This window comes from Dendrobates tinctorius, unplaced genomic scaffold (assembly GCF_039654945.1).
Source record: "Dendrobates tinctorius isolate UK_male_01 unplaced genomic scaffold, ASM3965494v1 ptg000171l, whole genome shotgun sequence".
In the NCBI taxonomy this organism is placed as follows: domain Eukaryota; kingdom Metazoa; phylum Chordata; class Amphibia; order Anura; family Dendrobatidae; genus Dendrobates; species Dendrobates tinctorius.
The window spans coordinates 11,681,339-11,698,622 of record NW_027361838.1 but is presented as its reverse complement, the minus strand read 5'-3'; the positions used below and the strand labels follow the sequence as shown (position 1 = coordinate 11,698,622).

At 42.2% G+C, this 17,284-nt stretch overlaps 1 protein-coding gene across 5 annotated transcripts in view; it reads left to right on the top strand.

Annotated features, from left to right (window-relative positions):
- METTL4 (methyltransferase 4, N6-adenosine) overlaps positions 1–17,284 on the top strand; it is a 232,261-nt gene that overhangs the window by 148,143 nt on the left and 66,834 nt on the right. The window contains exon 8 of one of the 5 annotated variants that reach the window (XM_073550881.1): positions 7,955–7,986. The exons of 3 other annotated variants lie outside the window; for them this stretch is intronic. In XM_073550881.1, coding sequence (XP_073406982.1) covers positions 7,955–7,986 — 32 coding nt within the window. Of the gene's footprint in view, positions 1–4,955; positions 5,080–7,954; positions 7,987–17,284 lie in introns of those variants that run through there. One more of the 5 variants, XM_073550883.1, reaches the window with a different exon arrangement.

The window sequence follows — 17,284 nt, the reverse complement described above, 5'->3', positions numbered from 1 at the left end:
TTTGAAGAGGAAAAGATGTGAATTATACTCGGTACTTAATCCCCCCTCCCCACACACACATTTTAGAAAAGGGGCTCGTGTATCCATTGTAAAAGTGTTGTCTTGTAAATATACTATAAATTTGTTACAACTTTAACCAAGGAAGAGGCTTGTTTGGGCACACCTAGTGTGTTTGTTAGGGTCCGATGAACCAGGTTAGGATTTCCCCAGAAACAGCATTAAGTGCTGACACTTTATGGCCTCATACTTATGGGGTCATTACAGTTAGAATTAACACAGCAAAACTATAAGGATTCCTCTTTGCTGTGTTACTAATTGAATTTTTGGGGGGTTTTAATTCCTCTTTTTGTGACTTTTGTTTACAGTTTAGTGTAGGGACTTACAACTATGAGGACCCTTGACGTTGGCTGCGAGCTTACTTATTTTGGCTTATTACGGTTCGGTTTGGTATGGGGCTGTAACAGAACCGCCCATAACTGTCTTTAGTTTGATGTTATCTAGTTAGTGCTTTCTGGCCATGGACAGGAGCTGCAGGAATTTTCTGAACTGGTATCCCTTGTGTGACGTTTTATTCGTTGGTGTTGCATGGCACCATGTGGCGCACAAGTGAGGTCTCACCAGCCTAACTAATCATAAGGGGATCCCGGAGGGTAATGAAATTTGCACAGCTCCTGTGCATGCCCAAAAAACACTGATGTGGCCCAGAGTTGTGTGAAGTGATCTGCTCATCTCTACTCTCTTGGTCTAATTTCATACTCTTTCTGTAAATTTTTTAGCAAATTGGTTAGGAAAAAAAACACATGCTCGATCTAATGTTTTTAGATTCCTACATATGACACCTAACAGAGCCTCTATAGCACATTGTGTACAGCTGTATGGCCTGCTTGCTTTGAGCTTTGCCCAGTAAATGAAGTCTTACACTAGGGATAGTAAATTGATTTCCAACTGCTATAAGTTGGCATTGGGACAGGCAATCATTGAATCTAAAGCATCACATTTAACAGAGCCATCTAGGGATTATTAGAGTAGTAGTCAGCTCATCATTTAGATGTCAGTGACTTGGTTTTCTGGATAAGCGCTCGGAAGTTCTGCAGTCATCAGTTTCACAAATTGTAACGATGATAAGTCCAGCACCAACATTCAAGCCAAAAAGATTTCTTTATTTCTCCTTCTCCTCTCGCTTCCTGAAACTCAATGTGGACAAATATGAACTGATTATCTTTCCCCCATCTCACAGATCTTCCTTACCCGACCTTTCTATAACAATTGATAACATCACGCTTTCCCCCGTACCGGAGGTCCGCTGCCTCGGAGTAACCCTTGACTCTGCCCTGTCCTTCAAACCGCACATCCAAGCTCTCTCCACCTACTGTCGCCTCCAGCTCAAAAATATTTCCAGAATCCGTTCCTTCCTCAACCCTCAATCTACTAAAATGCTTGTGCATGCCCTCATCATCTCCCGCCTCGACTATTGCAACATCCTTTTCTGTGGCCTCCCTGCTTAACACCCTTGTACCTCTCCAGTCCATTCTCAACTCTGCCGCCCGACTAATTCATCTCTCTCCTCGCTACTCCTCCACTTCTCCCCTCTCCAAATCTCTTCACTGGCTCCCATTCCCTCAGTGTATCCAATTCAAATTACTAATACTGACCGACAAGGCCATCTACAACCTGTCTCCTCCATACATCTCTGAACTAATCTCCAGATACCTTCCCTCAAGGAATCTCCGGTCCTCCCAAGACCTCCTTCTCTCCTCCACACTTATTTGCTCCTCACCCAACCGCCTCCAAGACTTCTCCCGAATAGCCCCCATACTCTGGAATTCCCTGCCCCAACACGTCCGGCTATCAACCACACTCGGATCCTTCAGACGGAACCTGAAAACCCCCCTCTTCAGGAAAGCCTACAGCCTGCAGTGATCCCCGCTGCCTCCTCACCACTACTGGAGATACCGCCTCACCATCACTGGAACTGCTGTAACCCCCTAACCTTCTGTCTCCTTCCCCACCATCCTGTAGCATGTAAGCCCGAAAGGGCAGGGTCCTCTCTCCCCGCTATATCAGTCTTTGATTGTTAGTTTGTTTGCTGTAAGTGATATCTGTAATCTGTATGTAACCCCTTCTCATGTACAGCACCATGGAACCAATGGTGCTATATCTATATATATAAACGCCTTATCGTGTCTGTCTGTAACCGAAATCGCGGGCCGCCGTTTGGTCGCGGCCGCCAGGCCCCCCGCCAGGCCCCCCGCCAGGCCGCAACTAATCAGCGACAGGTGCAGCTGTTTGTAACGTTGTAAAGCTGTTTGGTCAGCGGCAGGCGCAGGCCTTAATCTGTAAAAAAGAGAATTAAAATAAAAAAGTTATTCTCACCTTCCGACGGCCTCCTGTCTTCATTCCACGCGCCTGGCCTCGTGTTCCCAGTAATGCTTTGCGGCTTAGACCGCTGATGACGTCACTCTCGCGAGAGCGAGGAAGAAGACCGACGTCATTCTCGCGAGAGCGAGAAAGAAGACCGACGTCATCAGCGGTCTAAGCCGCAAAGCATTACTGGGAATGCGAAGCCGGGCGCATGGAAAGAAGACAGGAGGCCGTCAGAAGGTGAGAATAACTTTTTTTTTTAATTTTTAATATTTTTGTACAGGGCCGTGGCAGTGATTGGTTGCGGCTACAGGGCCGCGACGCTGATTGGTCGCGGCTACACGGAAAGGGGGTTGAGGGGACCATGCATACCAGGATTGGAGGGTGAGGGGACCGTGCATACCAGGATTGGGGGGTGAGGGGACCATGCATACCACGAAAGGGGGGAGAGGGGACGATGCATACCAGGAAAGGAGGGTGAGGAGACCATGCATATCAGGATTGGGGGTGAGGGGGACCATGCATACCAGGATTGGGGGGGTGAGAGGACCATGCATACCAGGACTGGGGGGTGAGGGGACCATGCATACCCCAAAAGGGGGGTAAGAGGACCGTGCATACCAGGATTGGGGGTGAGGGGACCATGCATATCAGGAAAGGGGGTGAGGATACCATGCATACCAGGATTGGGGGGTGAGGGGACCATGCATACCAGGATTGGGGGGGTGAAGGGACCATGCATACCAGGATAGGGGGGGTGAGGGGACCATGCATACCAAGAAAGGGGGGTGAGGGGGGACCATGCATACCAGGATAGGGGGGTGAGGGGACCATGCATACCACGAAAGGGGGGTAAGAGGACCATGCATACCAGGGTTGGGGGGTGAGGGGACCATGCATATCAGGAAAGGGGAGTGAGGGGACCATGCACACCAGGATTGGGGGGTGAGGGGACCATGCATACCATGATTGGGGGGTGAGGGGACCATGCATACCAGGATAGGGGGGTGAGGGGACCATGCATACCAGGATAGGGGGGTGAGGGGACCATGCATACCAGGATAGGGGGGTGAGGGGACCATGCATACCAGGATAGGGGGGGTGAGGGGACCATGCATACCAGGATAGGGGGGTGAGGGGACCATGCATACCAGGATAGGGGGGTGAGGGGACCATGCATACCAGGAAAGAGGGGTGAGGGGACCATGCATATCAGGATAGGGGGTTGAGGGGACCATGCATATCAGGATAGGGGGTTGAGGGGACCATGCATATCACGAAAGGGGGGTGAGGGGACCATGCATACTCCAAAAGGGGGGTAAGAGGACCATGCATACCAGGATTGGGGGTGAGGGGACCCATGCATATCAGGAAAGGGGGGTGAGGGGACCATGCATACCAGGAAAGGGGGGTGAGGATACCATGCATCCCAGGATTGGGGTGTGAGGGGACCATACATACCAGGAAAGGGGGGTGACGGTGAGCATACATACCAGGATTGGGATGTGAGAGGACCATGCATACCAGGAAAGAATGGTGAGAGGACCATGTATACCAGGATTGGGGGGTGAGAGGACCATGCATTCCTGGATTGGGGGCTGAGGGGACCATGCATACCCCAAAAGGGGAGTAAGAAGACCATGCATACCAGGAAAGAGAGGTGAGAGGACCATGCATACCTGGATTGGGGGGTGAGAAGACCATGCATTCCAGGATTGGGGGGTCAGGGGACCATGCATACCAGGATTGGGGGTTGAGGGGTAGCATGCATATCAGGATTGGGGGTGAGAGAACCATACATATCAGGATTGGGGGTGAGAGAATCATACATATCAGGATTGGGGGGGTGCATTATTGCATTATGAAAACTTCAAAAATAAACTGCATATATATTCTAGAATACCCAATGCGTTAGAATCGGGCCACCATCTAGTAAATAAATAATAAATTAACCCTAGAACACATGCCTGGGGCCTCGCAGGCCCGCCCTGTTAATTGTTTTCTATTTTCTGCAAGATTACTTTAGTCAGAATTTTGAAACTCTAGGTATTCCTCAGGTATATAGTTGTTTGTCATTTCCAGTTGTTAATTTATTTTTATGTTACAGGCATTTAGGTATAACAACTCTTTTTTGTGAATACCCCATATTCACATACCTGGGGCCTTTTAGGCCCGTACTAGGTTTACATGTGATCCTAAGTCTTTTTGTCTTCACTGTTGCTGGGGAAGACTTTGACTCCATCTTTATGACTCTGCTGTTGCTATGAAGAGTGTGAATTCTGCCTGACTACATGGTCATGTGATCTTGGGAAGGAGGCTCCCTCACAACGTCATGCGTCTCTGACATCATCATAGGTCCTGAACACTGTTCATTGTGTGCTACTTGCTGAAGAGACTTTGGAGGAAGGAGTCAGCTTTCTTGTTTCTTGAAAAATAAACTTTCTGAGTTCCAAAAATCTAAAAGCTTCTACTGCACCTAAAGTGGTGACCTGCTGAAGGTGATAGGAGGGGTCTGCACTTTACCCTTAGCACACACACTAATAAAGAGTGTACAACCCTGATTGTAATCTTTTTTTTTTTTTTTTTCATTTTAGTTTACTGACTTCTAAGGTTACAATGGCACAGTCTACATCCAGGGGTTTGACTGACCAAGAAATCGAAGCAATCATTTTTGATAGTGATGAAAACAGTGAACTTTCTTTGTCTGATGAAGAGTACATGCCACCAGCTAATGTCTCTACTTCATCGTCCAGTGATTCTTCAGATGATGAAGTAGTAATGGATCCAGCAGATCGTACAAATAGAACATCCAAAACTAATGTTTTTTGGAACAGTACTGCTGAGGTTCTTGGACGAACCCCATCACATAATATTGTAAGAGTTGCTCAAGGAACTGTAGGAATTCCACAATTCTTGTCCAAAAGAGAGATGTGCTGTAAATTTTTTTCAGATATTGTAGATGAGGTAGTTTTGTGTACTAACTTAGAAGGAAAACGTATCGCTTCAGGAAGAAAAAAAACATAGAAAAATATAACAAAAGAGGAACTGTATGCTTATATTGGCCTTACTCTTGTGGCAGGGAGTACAAAATCATACGATGTTCCTATCAGAGAACTCTTTATGAACCCTTTTTCAGATCCACATTACAAAGCTACAATGTCAGTCAATAGATTTGAGGATATTCGGAGAAGCCTTCGTTTTGACGACAAGAGAACTCATCCTGTCAGGTTGGAAACAAGCTAAATTACCCCCCATTAGCAACATCGGGAATTTTTTTATCAAGAACTGTACTAAGCATTACCATTCTAGTGACAGTGGATGAGCAACTTCTTGCATTTAGGGGACGTTGCAATTTCATTCAGTATATGCCCAGCAAACCTGCTAAATATGGTATTAAAATTTTCTGGATGTCTGATTCTACAAGCTATTATGGAATGAATGGTCTGATTTACTGTGGCAAAGATGTTGACGCTCCAGTCCAGAAAGAACTATGTTCTGACGTAGTGAAAACACTTGTGAAACCAATTTTCTATTCTGGAAAAAAAATAACAATGGACAACTACTTCACCAATCTTGAACTGGGCAATTTTTTGCTTCAGAAACAACTTGCACTTGTTGGTACAATGAAGCAAAACCGCAGAGAAATACCTCCAATCATGAAGCACAATCAACATCGACAACTTTATTATAGTGTATTTGGTTTCTGCAATCAAGAAACAATGGTGTCTTATAAAGCTAAGAAAGAAAAATCTGTGATATTATTGAGTACAATGCACCGTGATGGAAGTATAGACACCAATAACAGGAAACAGAAACCCGAAATCATCTTGCATTATAATAAAACCAAAGGAGGAGTGGACAAGATGGACGAAATGATTGGAGAGTATACGTGCAAGATTCAGACAAAACGTGGGCCTGTAGTTCTTTTTTATAATATGCTAAATGTGTCAGCCCTCAATACCTCTATTGTTTATAGTGAGACTCATCCAGAATTCCATGCCAACAGAAAGGACAAGAGATGTCTATACTTGACAGAACTTTGCTATGAACTTTTAATGCCTAACATGATGGAGAGAAGCAGAACAAAATGCTTACAAAGGCAAACAACAGAAGCTATGATCCGATGTGGTATACGTTTTCAGGAACATCCAGAGCCAAGAGATAAAAAAAGAAAGCGATGTTATATTTGTCCAGCAAAGAAGGACAGGAAATCCGAGTGTGTCTGTACTACTTGTGGACAAAATGTCTGCAAGGAGCATTCTTTCGAACAGATAACGTGTGAAAGTTGTTGCGGTCATTCGTAAAGTAGAAAAGGAACCTTTGAAAAGAGAGATTCCTGCAGCATGTTTACTGCAACTTTTATATAAAACAACTTTTAGACAAAAAAACATTATTATAAAGAGTTATATCGAATGCGTATATTGGGCGTTTTAAGCCCGTTCAGTTACTCTTTTTTTTCTTTTTTGCACATAGTAATGTTTTGAATTATTCACATCTTAGGCTGTGTTCCCACTGGCGCTGGGGTCTGCCAGGAGGTGATCCGTAATGGATCTGATCTCTTGGTAACTCCAGTTAAGGCTGCTGGAATGCCGGGATTCCGCCAGCCTTAGCTGGGGTCACCAGGAGGTCAGATCCATTACAGATCTCCTCCTGGCAGACACCAGCGCTAGTGGGAATGCATCCTTACTTTGCAATTTTCAAATAAACTTTGAAAATTATTTTTGAGTTGTTCCATGTTATTTGCACATGGGCCTAAAAGGCCCCAGTTATGTGAAAGTGTAGATTTTTATGGTCATGCGTTCTAGGGTTAAAAATGATATTTATCAGCACTTAAACAATAATAAAAATTGGGCGCTTTTTTTAAGGCCATGTTTCCAAAACGTTTTTGCCTTTACTTGGTGCTGGATTTATTGTCTTTTTATAACTAGTAAAACCACCCAAGAAGCTCTGAGTATAAATCCTTAATTTTTGTCTTTGCTTGTGTAGTTACTCTCTTGTTTTATTATTTAAACTTGAATAAAAATTGTTTTTAATTGAATTTATACTCGGAGCTTCTTGTGTGGTTGTACAGTAATGTGAGTTGTTCCTCCAGCATAGTTGGGCATTTGGGTAATCTTATATAACTAGTGTGGAGTTGCCCAAAAGAATTTTCCGGACCCTCTACTCTGTGTTGGCTAGACTAGAGCACTGAAAACGTTTGTCTATCACTTGACATAATTTGCACCTCTTCTCATTGGTAAGGTAAGCCCTTGCAATGCCATGAAGTCTTTGGGCCTACTTATTGGAAAGGCACAAAAAATCATAGTAGAAAGTTTGCGATGCTCTAGTCCAGTTGCCATGGAGTACATGGTAGCATGAGAACTTTCTCACCCTCGCAGTCATGTCATACAGGTTGTAGGAGTTCAACGCGAGACACTGAGCAGTGGTACCAGATGCTGCTCAGTGTCTCTGCTGGATATCAGGCTGTATGGTCGCATCATGCAACCTTGCATTCTGCCATCTAGATGTAGCAGGGCTAGACCCGTCGTGGGACAAATGGATTATAATCTCAATGGACAAGTGAGGAATATTGTTTGTTTTAATTCTCTTGCAGAGAACAATGGCGTCACTGGAATGGGCGATGCAGTAAGTATAATTTATTTAAGATTTATTAAAGGAGTCTGTGTCATTCTTTCAGTTAAAGGATTTTATTCTGCGTGTCCGTTTTTATACAATAAGACTATGGGGTTAGTAATGGGGGGGCGCCTTATTGACACTTTCCATTATTAACCTCTGAGCTTGATGTCACCTGACAATACAAAAGTGACATCAACCCCCCCACCAATTATTACCTCACTTGCCACTGCATCAGGGTAAGTGGAAGAGCAAGGCTAAGTGCCAGAATTGGCACATCTTATAGATACACCTTTTCATGGGCAGCTAAGATTTGATGTTTTTAACCTTGTCGGGGAAATATCCTTGGCACCTTCCTAGGCTATTAATATTAACCTGCAGTTGTTTGTCCGCCCTTTGCTGGTTATTAATTATAGGGGGTCCCTACATCATTTTTTTGTGGGGGTCAACCATTTTAATAGCCAGTAAAGACTAAGTACACAGCTGTGAGCTGATATTAATAGCCTGCAAAGCTCCATGGATTTTACCCCCTTCCCAAGCTATAAACATCTGCCGTCGGCTTTCCCTCTGATGGTTAAGAAAATTATTCGGGAGCCCACGCCATTTTTTTCAGAAAAATCATCTTTTAATAAATACATGTACAGTAAGCAGCAAACAATGTACTAATTATATAGGTCACTGATATCTGTATAACTATTTTATGTGTATATTTTGTATGTAATCCATGTATTCTATCCTGTCTTGTGATTTTACTGTATGCAGCTGCTGAATTGCTAGATAGCCCCACACACACACACCCACGCTTCTCACAAAATATCAAATAGTTAACTTATTTCAACTTCTGTGCATGATATCAGGCCAAAATCACCAGGGTATGTGAACTTTTGATCAGTCATTTGGATATTTTGGGTTGTCATTATGATTTCAAAAGAGAAAACACAGTAGTTTGACAATAAATGGCTTCACTCAACCACTAACCATGAGTGGAGAAAAAGTTTTGGTGTTATTCATATTCTCTGAGCAAAGGCCAAGAAAGCAAATATTCTGCTGGGGATATGTAAACTATTGAGCACAACTGTTTACCATGGCCCAAAAGGAATCCCAATGAGACCAAACAAGGTTAAAAGGAATCAGTGACCTGTCAGCAGTCTGCATTATGAATATGTTAACATATGTAAGAGTAATCTAATGGATCTCTTGGATATGGATTCAGGGAAAATATTTAATAGAAAGAGCTGAGGACTTAATGTGGATCCACTCCAAAAACTTGCTTAATGAGGAGTTGGAATATCACCTAGAATGGTTTAATCGGTGGAAATTCTAAAAAAATGTGAAGTTTAGAACCTCTAGACAGTACGCAACACCAGCAAAGGGAAGGAATAGATGGGTCCGTTTTATGTAAAAATTCAGGCGTATGGTACCAGAGACAAAGTATTTTTTACCGATTTTCTTTGCATGAAAATTACAAGATGTAGTCTTGGCTGGTCTGGTCCAAATATTTCTCCACTCGACAACAGTCAGTATTTTACCCAGGGCTGATGGAAAAGTTTGGGCACCCTTGATGATTTGTGTGCTCAAATAACTTTGACCAAGGTTTCAGACTTTAAATAGCCTGTTAGGCTTATGCCTTGATCACCATCATCATTAGGTAAGGCCAGGTGATACAAATTTCCCAGCTTTAAAAAACCCAGCCTCCTCTATCCTTGTGCCAAAAAGCAGCAGTCATGGTTTCTGCTTAGTAGCTGCCTAGCTGAAAATTAAAATGGTGGAGGCCCACAAAGCAGGAGACGGCTATAAGAAGATGGCAAAGCCTTTTCAAGTTGCCCTTTCCTCAGTTTGAAATTTAATTAAGAAATGGCAATTAATAACAGTGAAGGTCAAGTTAAGGTCTGGAAGACGGCGCAAAATTTTGTTGAGAGCTGCTTGTAGGATTGCTAGAGAGGCAAATCAGAATCCCTGCTTGACTGCAAAAGATCTTCAGAAAGATTTAGCAGACACTTGAGTTGTGGTACATTGTTCTAATGTTCCAGGACACTTCCACAAATATTATGGCCTTTACATAAGAGTCATCAGAAGAAAATGTCTCTTGTGTCCTCCGCATAAAATTCGGCTTCAGAAGTATGCAAAAAAAATCTAAACAAGCCTAATACATTTTGGAAATAGGTTCTGTGGACCAATGAGGTTAAAATTGGATTCTTTGGCCACAATGGTAAAAGATGTGTGGAAGAAAAAAAGGCACAATTTCAGGAAAAGAATATCTCGCCAACCATTAACCATGGAAGTGAATAAGTCATGCCTTGGGGTTGTGTTGCAGCCGATGGCACGTGGAACATTTCATTGATAGAGGGAAGAATGGATTCAATAAAATCTGAACAAATTCATGATGCAAAAATTACACCATCTGTAAAAAAGCTGAATTTGAAAACAGCGTGGCTTCTCCAAATGGGTAATGATCCTAAACACCTCAAAATCCACAGTAGACTACCTCAAAAGGCCCGAGCTGAAGGTTTTACAATGGTCCCCCTAGTCCCCTGATCTAAACATCATTGAAAATCTGTGGCTAGATATCAGTACATGCAAGATGACCCAGGAATCTCGCAGAGCTGGAAGAATTTTCCAAAGAAGAAAGGATGAAAATCCCTCGCACAACAATTGAAAGACTTTTTCTGGCTACAAAAAGCATTTACAAGCTGTGATACTTTCAAAAGTGGGTGCTATTCGGTACTAACTATGCAGGGTGCCCAAACTTTTGGCATCTGAACATTTTTCACTTTTTTTGTAATTTTTAAAATGTAAAAGATGAAAATATATATTTTTGCCTACAAAAGGGTATGTCCTCTTTAACGTCAGGCCTTTTAGAGATCGTTTCATCTCCCAACTTGCTTAACTGTGCACAGTAACAGTAATTTTGACCAGAGGTGCCCAAACTTCTGTATATACCACTTTTCTGGATGCCAATAACATTTTAGTATTAGTATTTTTTACTCATCCTTGTAAAATCACAGTTAATTACCATATATACTCGCGTGTAAGCTGAGGCACCTAATTTTGCCGCGAAAAACTATGTAAACTTATTGACTCAAGTCTAAGACAGGTATGCATTGTTCCCTCATTACTTTCCTGGTATGCATGGCTCCCTTGTCGCTGTCCTTGTATGCATGGCTCCTTATCCCCTATCCTTGTATGCATGGTTCCCATAAAAAAAACACATCCCACATACCTTCCTGCACACCCTTGCAGCATCTCGGCCGTTCCTAGCTCCTATCTCGCCCTATCTTGAAGAAGCTTACTAGCGAAACGGCGCTCTTCGCGCTCGGGGTTAGTCACAGTACTTGCTTTTCTGTCGCACCTCACCACTGCAATCTACAACAATTATACCTGGTAAAAATCCTTCCTCATATCGTTTTCATACAATGTATTCCTTCTTCCTGACTTTTGTTGTCTTGCTATATAAATTGTTTTTTGAAGAAGCTGCAATAGGGGCTGTCTTTTGACATTCCAGTCACTTTCACTTTAATACATTGCACGGCACTTTGCTAGCACATATAGTGACATCTTGAGCATTTATTCAGGCCCCCTTCAGCAAGATATATTCTCTTTAAAACACCCTTGGTTTGGTTTGCAGGCACAATTATCTTTTACAATTTACTGTGCCCTTCCTTGATTTTTTGGAGGTTTTTCTTCCATCTTTTTCCCTGTTTGTTTTAACCCCATTTTTTAATATTTTGGATATTTTAATAAATATTATTTTAATTCACTCCCTTTTCCAGTCACTTTGTACTGCCATGGCAGATTATGTGGTTATTAATAATTGTAGTGCAGATGGCCTACTTGAAGAAATAGGATTATGGGATTACTGGTCACTAACAGGCAAACCACCCTTGGGGGTAAAAGGGGTTAAATAACAAAATTGGCAAATTTGTGTTTTGAGATGCAACGCCACAATAAGTTTTAGATGGCAGTCAGTTTAATTCATGAGCCCTCATATTTAAAGAGAACCTGTCATGACATTCATGCTGCCTGAACCATGGTTAGCATTAATCTGAGCTGACTGTGCATCTGTAGCCAAGGATCTTTTACTCTGAAATGCTATTTCGTTTCAGAGAAAGCATGTTTGAATAGCCAGGCAGGGACTTTAGAGAGAGACCTGACTAGTCTGTTGACCTCCATGGCCAGCTTGACCTCCATGGCCAGCTTGACCTCCATGGCCAGCTTGACCTTCAGCCTGTTGATTAACGTCTTCCTGGGAAATCTGTGTTCTATAAAATACCACAGCAAATATACATGACTTGTATGGTTTTGTTAGCAAGAATCATATTAAAAGTTCCCTTTTAGGTTTGTAGTTTTTCTTTACTATTTTATTATTAGCATTCACACAAACAGATAATGGATACCATTAATACCCCAGCTTTCAGAAAAGTTATTGTCAGGGTTATTAAGAACGGATTGTGCTCAGAGTTGCGTTGTACACAAGGATTAATTGGTGCACTTGCTGCCATGAGCTAATGAAATCCAAGTCTATAATCACTCTTCACCTGTTCTTGGGTTCTTATTGCAGAATAATGTGCAAAATACTGCTTGAGCTAAATAATTTAGCACTCCTCTAGAACACACTATGGATTTTCAAATTGTGTGTTTCAATCTCCATAAGATTTGCATAAAAAGCCCCATTAGGCCAGCTGGAATAGGGCAAAAAATATATTGCTCACATCATACATGCATGTCCATGAACCATCAGAAGCATAAAACCTTATGTAGGGTATGTAATGGTATCCAGTGGTTTTATTTTTTTATTTTATTTCTATGCTAGAGTGGTGCCACTGATGTAAATGTTCTGCCCTAGGATTATGCTTGCCACCCACCGTCTTCAGTTCTTCCCAGCTCCACTCCGCTCCCTATCCCGCTATCTTGTGACTGCAACTTCTGACTAAATGGAAGTCAGAGGTAATGATAGCAAGAGCTCAATGTAAGTTTGTGCTGTTATTGTGGTAGGACATCAGTGGGGCATGCAAGGCTTTCTTTTATGTTAAGCTGAGGCAACTTCCAATTGTGAGAATAATCAGGAAATATAGCACCCTTATGCCCATGTTTTTCCCGGAGATGGTGTCATCATCCTCGTGACTGTGCTTCAGCCAGATGTCTAATTATCTTGCATGCAACACCAATTGGCAATCCATCAACTAACTGCTATTTCCACGTTCAGTCTATTCTTTTGCTATTGCACTCTCAGCTCTGCTGTATCAAGATATTTTAACAAACTTATCTATTAAACTGATGCTCTCCACATTTGTTAGTCTGCTATTCTTTTTCATTACCGCACATTTTCTCCAATCAAGTTACTAATTTGCTTATACATCTTTTCTATTCCTATGAGTAACTGTATTTTTGAAGCAAGATTGCAGGTTCCCACAATTCTCCAGTGTTCCTGTACTATTTGCATATCAGGCTCAGCCACATCAAGTATTTCCTGATCTACCATACTGCATACCCTGCTGTACTGGTCCTAAACCTACACGACCTCATTTCTTCTAGTCCATGCAGCTCATCAGGACCTCCGACTTGAAGAATCCACTTCACGAAGTGTTGCAAAATGGCATAATGGTGGTGAGGTTGTATATCGATATAGTCTTTATAAGATAGCCAAAGAGAATGTCAGGTTCGTTACATTAAGTAATCACAAACGCTGATTTCAGTGGTCTGTTACTATGTATGGTTTGTATTGATTTAGAAAACATCTTAAATCCTGCAATCACCAAAGTATGGGCAACACTGAAGGCAGGATTTCAAGGTATCCTCATGGGAGGGTTAATATTGTCAGTCATCGGCAGGAAGGGCGAGTATCCTGTAGTTCATAGGCACATCGAACTCCTGCCTTTCTTGTGTTTGTCTACTGTGTCGGAAAGTACAGTTTGCTTCCCGGAATGTACAAGAGACTGCCAGTGGAAGTGTTAGATAAGTCTATTTTAAGGTAATTTTCAAATGTAATATTTCCCAATAATAGTAATGTTTTGCATTTCAAGCTCGTGTAAGAATAGACAGTGACTCATTCTATTACCCTTGCCTGCCTGCACAATTCCTTCCCGGACAAGTTTACAGTCTGTTTGGCCCCGATGCCTGAGGCTTGGTGACATGAATGATTTTGCCAAGGACATAGTTTACATATGCATGCTGTGGAAACCTTTAAGTTTGATGATGTGAATTATTGGCTCTGTAGTTACACGTGTCACCTTTGAGTCATTCCCGGATTTATATACATCAGATGTGCATGTCAATGATGAAAGCATCCCCTTAACTGCTTGAATATTCTGACCATTATGATGAGCAGCAGTGATGGAGAGAATTGTAAAACCTGTAGACGTAGAAAGTTAAAAAAAAATCTGAGGTGTTTACAAGAGCGTGACTTTCACTACCATGTCTTCAAGTGGGTCTTGTTCTCTAGGGGAACATATCCCACCATTCCTAGATTACTTTTGCTCCCTGTCATATAGCATTTATTGTGTGTTTGCCAAGTTCTCAAAAGTAATAATGTCCCTAGAACATATCTGTCTGGTGTCATTTTTATTTTTGCTGTACAATGAAATTCCATAAATTTGATCTGCTGCTTTGATTAAAGAAAAACTACGATCTAAAACCAAGCAGAAAATTATCTGAATTAAAAAGCTCAATTTATATTGCATTTGTATTTTGAGATTTTCTCTGGTATTTTCTCCCCTTAAAAGTGAGAATGATCTGGTAATCGAAAATATTCTGAACCCTCAAGGTCACATAATGCTGGATTAACCCTATATGTACTAACATTCCATGTGGATTTTGCTCATGCAACAAATAATGCTGCTTCGCTTTGTCTACTGAAGCTCTGACTAATATCAAGAACGAATCTATCTGTAATTCAGGCACAGTCTACGTTCTGCAGGAATGCAAATTGCTTCCTGTGGTTGCATTCCTTGAATGGTTATTAACTGTGAATATTTGGTAGATCTAGGAACAACTAAAAAACTCAGTTATACACACAGTAGAACCGATTTATTACAACTAAAATAGGTGAAGGTCACTTGGGTTACCATGCGTGTTTACCTACTGTATCCATTGAATACATGGAAGCAGGGCTGCGGAGTCGAAATAAAATATATAATTGGTTTCAGTAGTTTCCAAGAATTTGGGAACTTTCTAAAATGTCCTATAAATGTCTGCTCTGTTCCTTATGTAAGGATCTGGGCTTTTAGTTGCCTTGCAGCGCTGGAGTCCTGGGTACGAATGCCACCAAGGACAACATCTGCAAGGAGTTTGTATGTTCTCCCCGTGTTTGCGTGGGTTTCCTCCGGGTACTCCGGTTTCCTCCCACACTCCAAAGACATACTGATAGGGAATTTAGATTGTGAGCCTCATCGGGGACAGTGATGATAATGTGTGCAAAAATGTAAAGCGCTGCGGAATATGTTAGCGCTATATAAAAATAAATATTATTATTAAATGATCTGTGCTGCACTTTATTTACATGCTCAGTAATGAGGCCGTGCTGTGCAGTCAGAGGTTTGGCTTACCAACTCCACAGCCCTGCATGGAAGTCTCCTGTTTAGTGTGTATACTCTAGACCAGTGGTTCCCAACCTTTCTGATCTTGAGAGCCACATTCAGCACTGAGAGAGGGTCGCGAGCAACATTCAGCACCACCTCTAACAGGTAGTACCATCCTCCAGCATACCATACCTAAAACATCTCTAACCCGCTAATACCAGTAAATGTGCATCCAGATCTGCTCTTCTGGGCAGGGCTACTCACAAAATTCACCATTTTGAGATGTACTCTTCATACCTATTTGCTAGACCTGGATCCAATGCACCAGTCTGACAGACCGCGACCGCGAGCCACATGTGGCTCCTGAGATACAGATTGGTGACCCCTGCTCTAGACAAATAGACTTCTGGATACTATATTTGTAGAAAAAAAACATTGGCTGCCCTGCAGTAAATGTTATGATTCCATGAAGTGGTATATTTGACCTACAATAATGTTTAGGTTGGTAATTTTAGTCAAACTAAACAAAAAAAAAAAAAAGGATCCAAAGTTTCCCAGCAGAACATCACGTAGCATCACACTACCTTCTCCAGCTTGTCTTCTTCCGATATTGCATTCTGCAGCCTTCTCCCACTCACCAGGAGAATGTAAAGAAGACTTAGAGTAACCTTCGTTTTAATTTTTATTTCATAAATCAATAGTACAAGTTAAAATTTGAAACTTTGAAATATATCTTACCAGAGAAATCTGATTCTTAAGCCCCCGTTACACACTGCGATATCGCTAGCAATATCGCTGCAAAGTCACCGATTTTGTGACGTTACAGCGATATTGCTAGCGATATCGCTGCATGTGATACTTACCTCCGACCGGCTCCCCCGCTGGTTATCGCTGATCGCGCGAGAAGCTGCTGGACCATTCCTCGTCGTCCACTTCCTGCGGCGCTTCCTGCTGTGACGACGAGCGACGCGTGGAGCCGGGCGGGAGGACGCAGGATCGCCGCGTCTGACAGGTAAGTAGCGATCCCCGTCCCCAGCGATGTCGCTGGTGAGATCTGCCTGAGTGGCAGCTCACTAGTGACCACCCAGCGATTCACCAGCGATCCTGACCGCGTCATATCGCTGGTCGGGATCGCTGGTGAGTCGCTAGGTGTAACGGTACCCTTACTCCTCCAAGACTGATCAGTCACTCTCAATTCATGTGTAAAATCTGTATTCGGTGAAGACAGACTTTCCCATTACTTAGAGATAAGAATGCAGTTGCTACTTTTAAGATACTTTTAAGATTCTTTACAGACAGGAACAGGGAGGAGGAGACAGGAGCTCTTCTTCTAGCTCCTTCCCTTTCCTCCTCCTAGGAGATGACCATTGTTACTGATAAGATTCTATCTCATTAGTTAGATGTTATCTGTAAATTGAGAACTTTGAAAGTGAATGATCAGTTCTAAAGGAGCAGGTAGCGTAATTCTCTAGTAAGGTATATTACAACGTTTCTCATTTTAATGTATACTATTGATTTATAAAATAAAGATTAAAATGACAGTTACTTTTCATACTTGTAGATTGTGAGCTCTCGAGGGCAGGGTCCTCTTTTATTACCGTATGTATATCTTTTCACATGTAAAGCACCGTGGAATAAATGGCCCTATAATAATAATTTTCAATTCATCAGCCCCATTATTTTTCTGATGCTCATATGGCATACTTGGAAAGCTTGTATTGCATTGTGTGCTTGGACACCTTTCTATCATAGCCAGCATTAACATTTCCAGAAATTTGCACTACCCCAGATCTTTT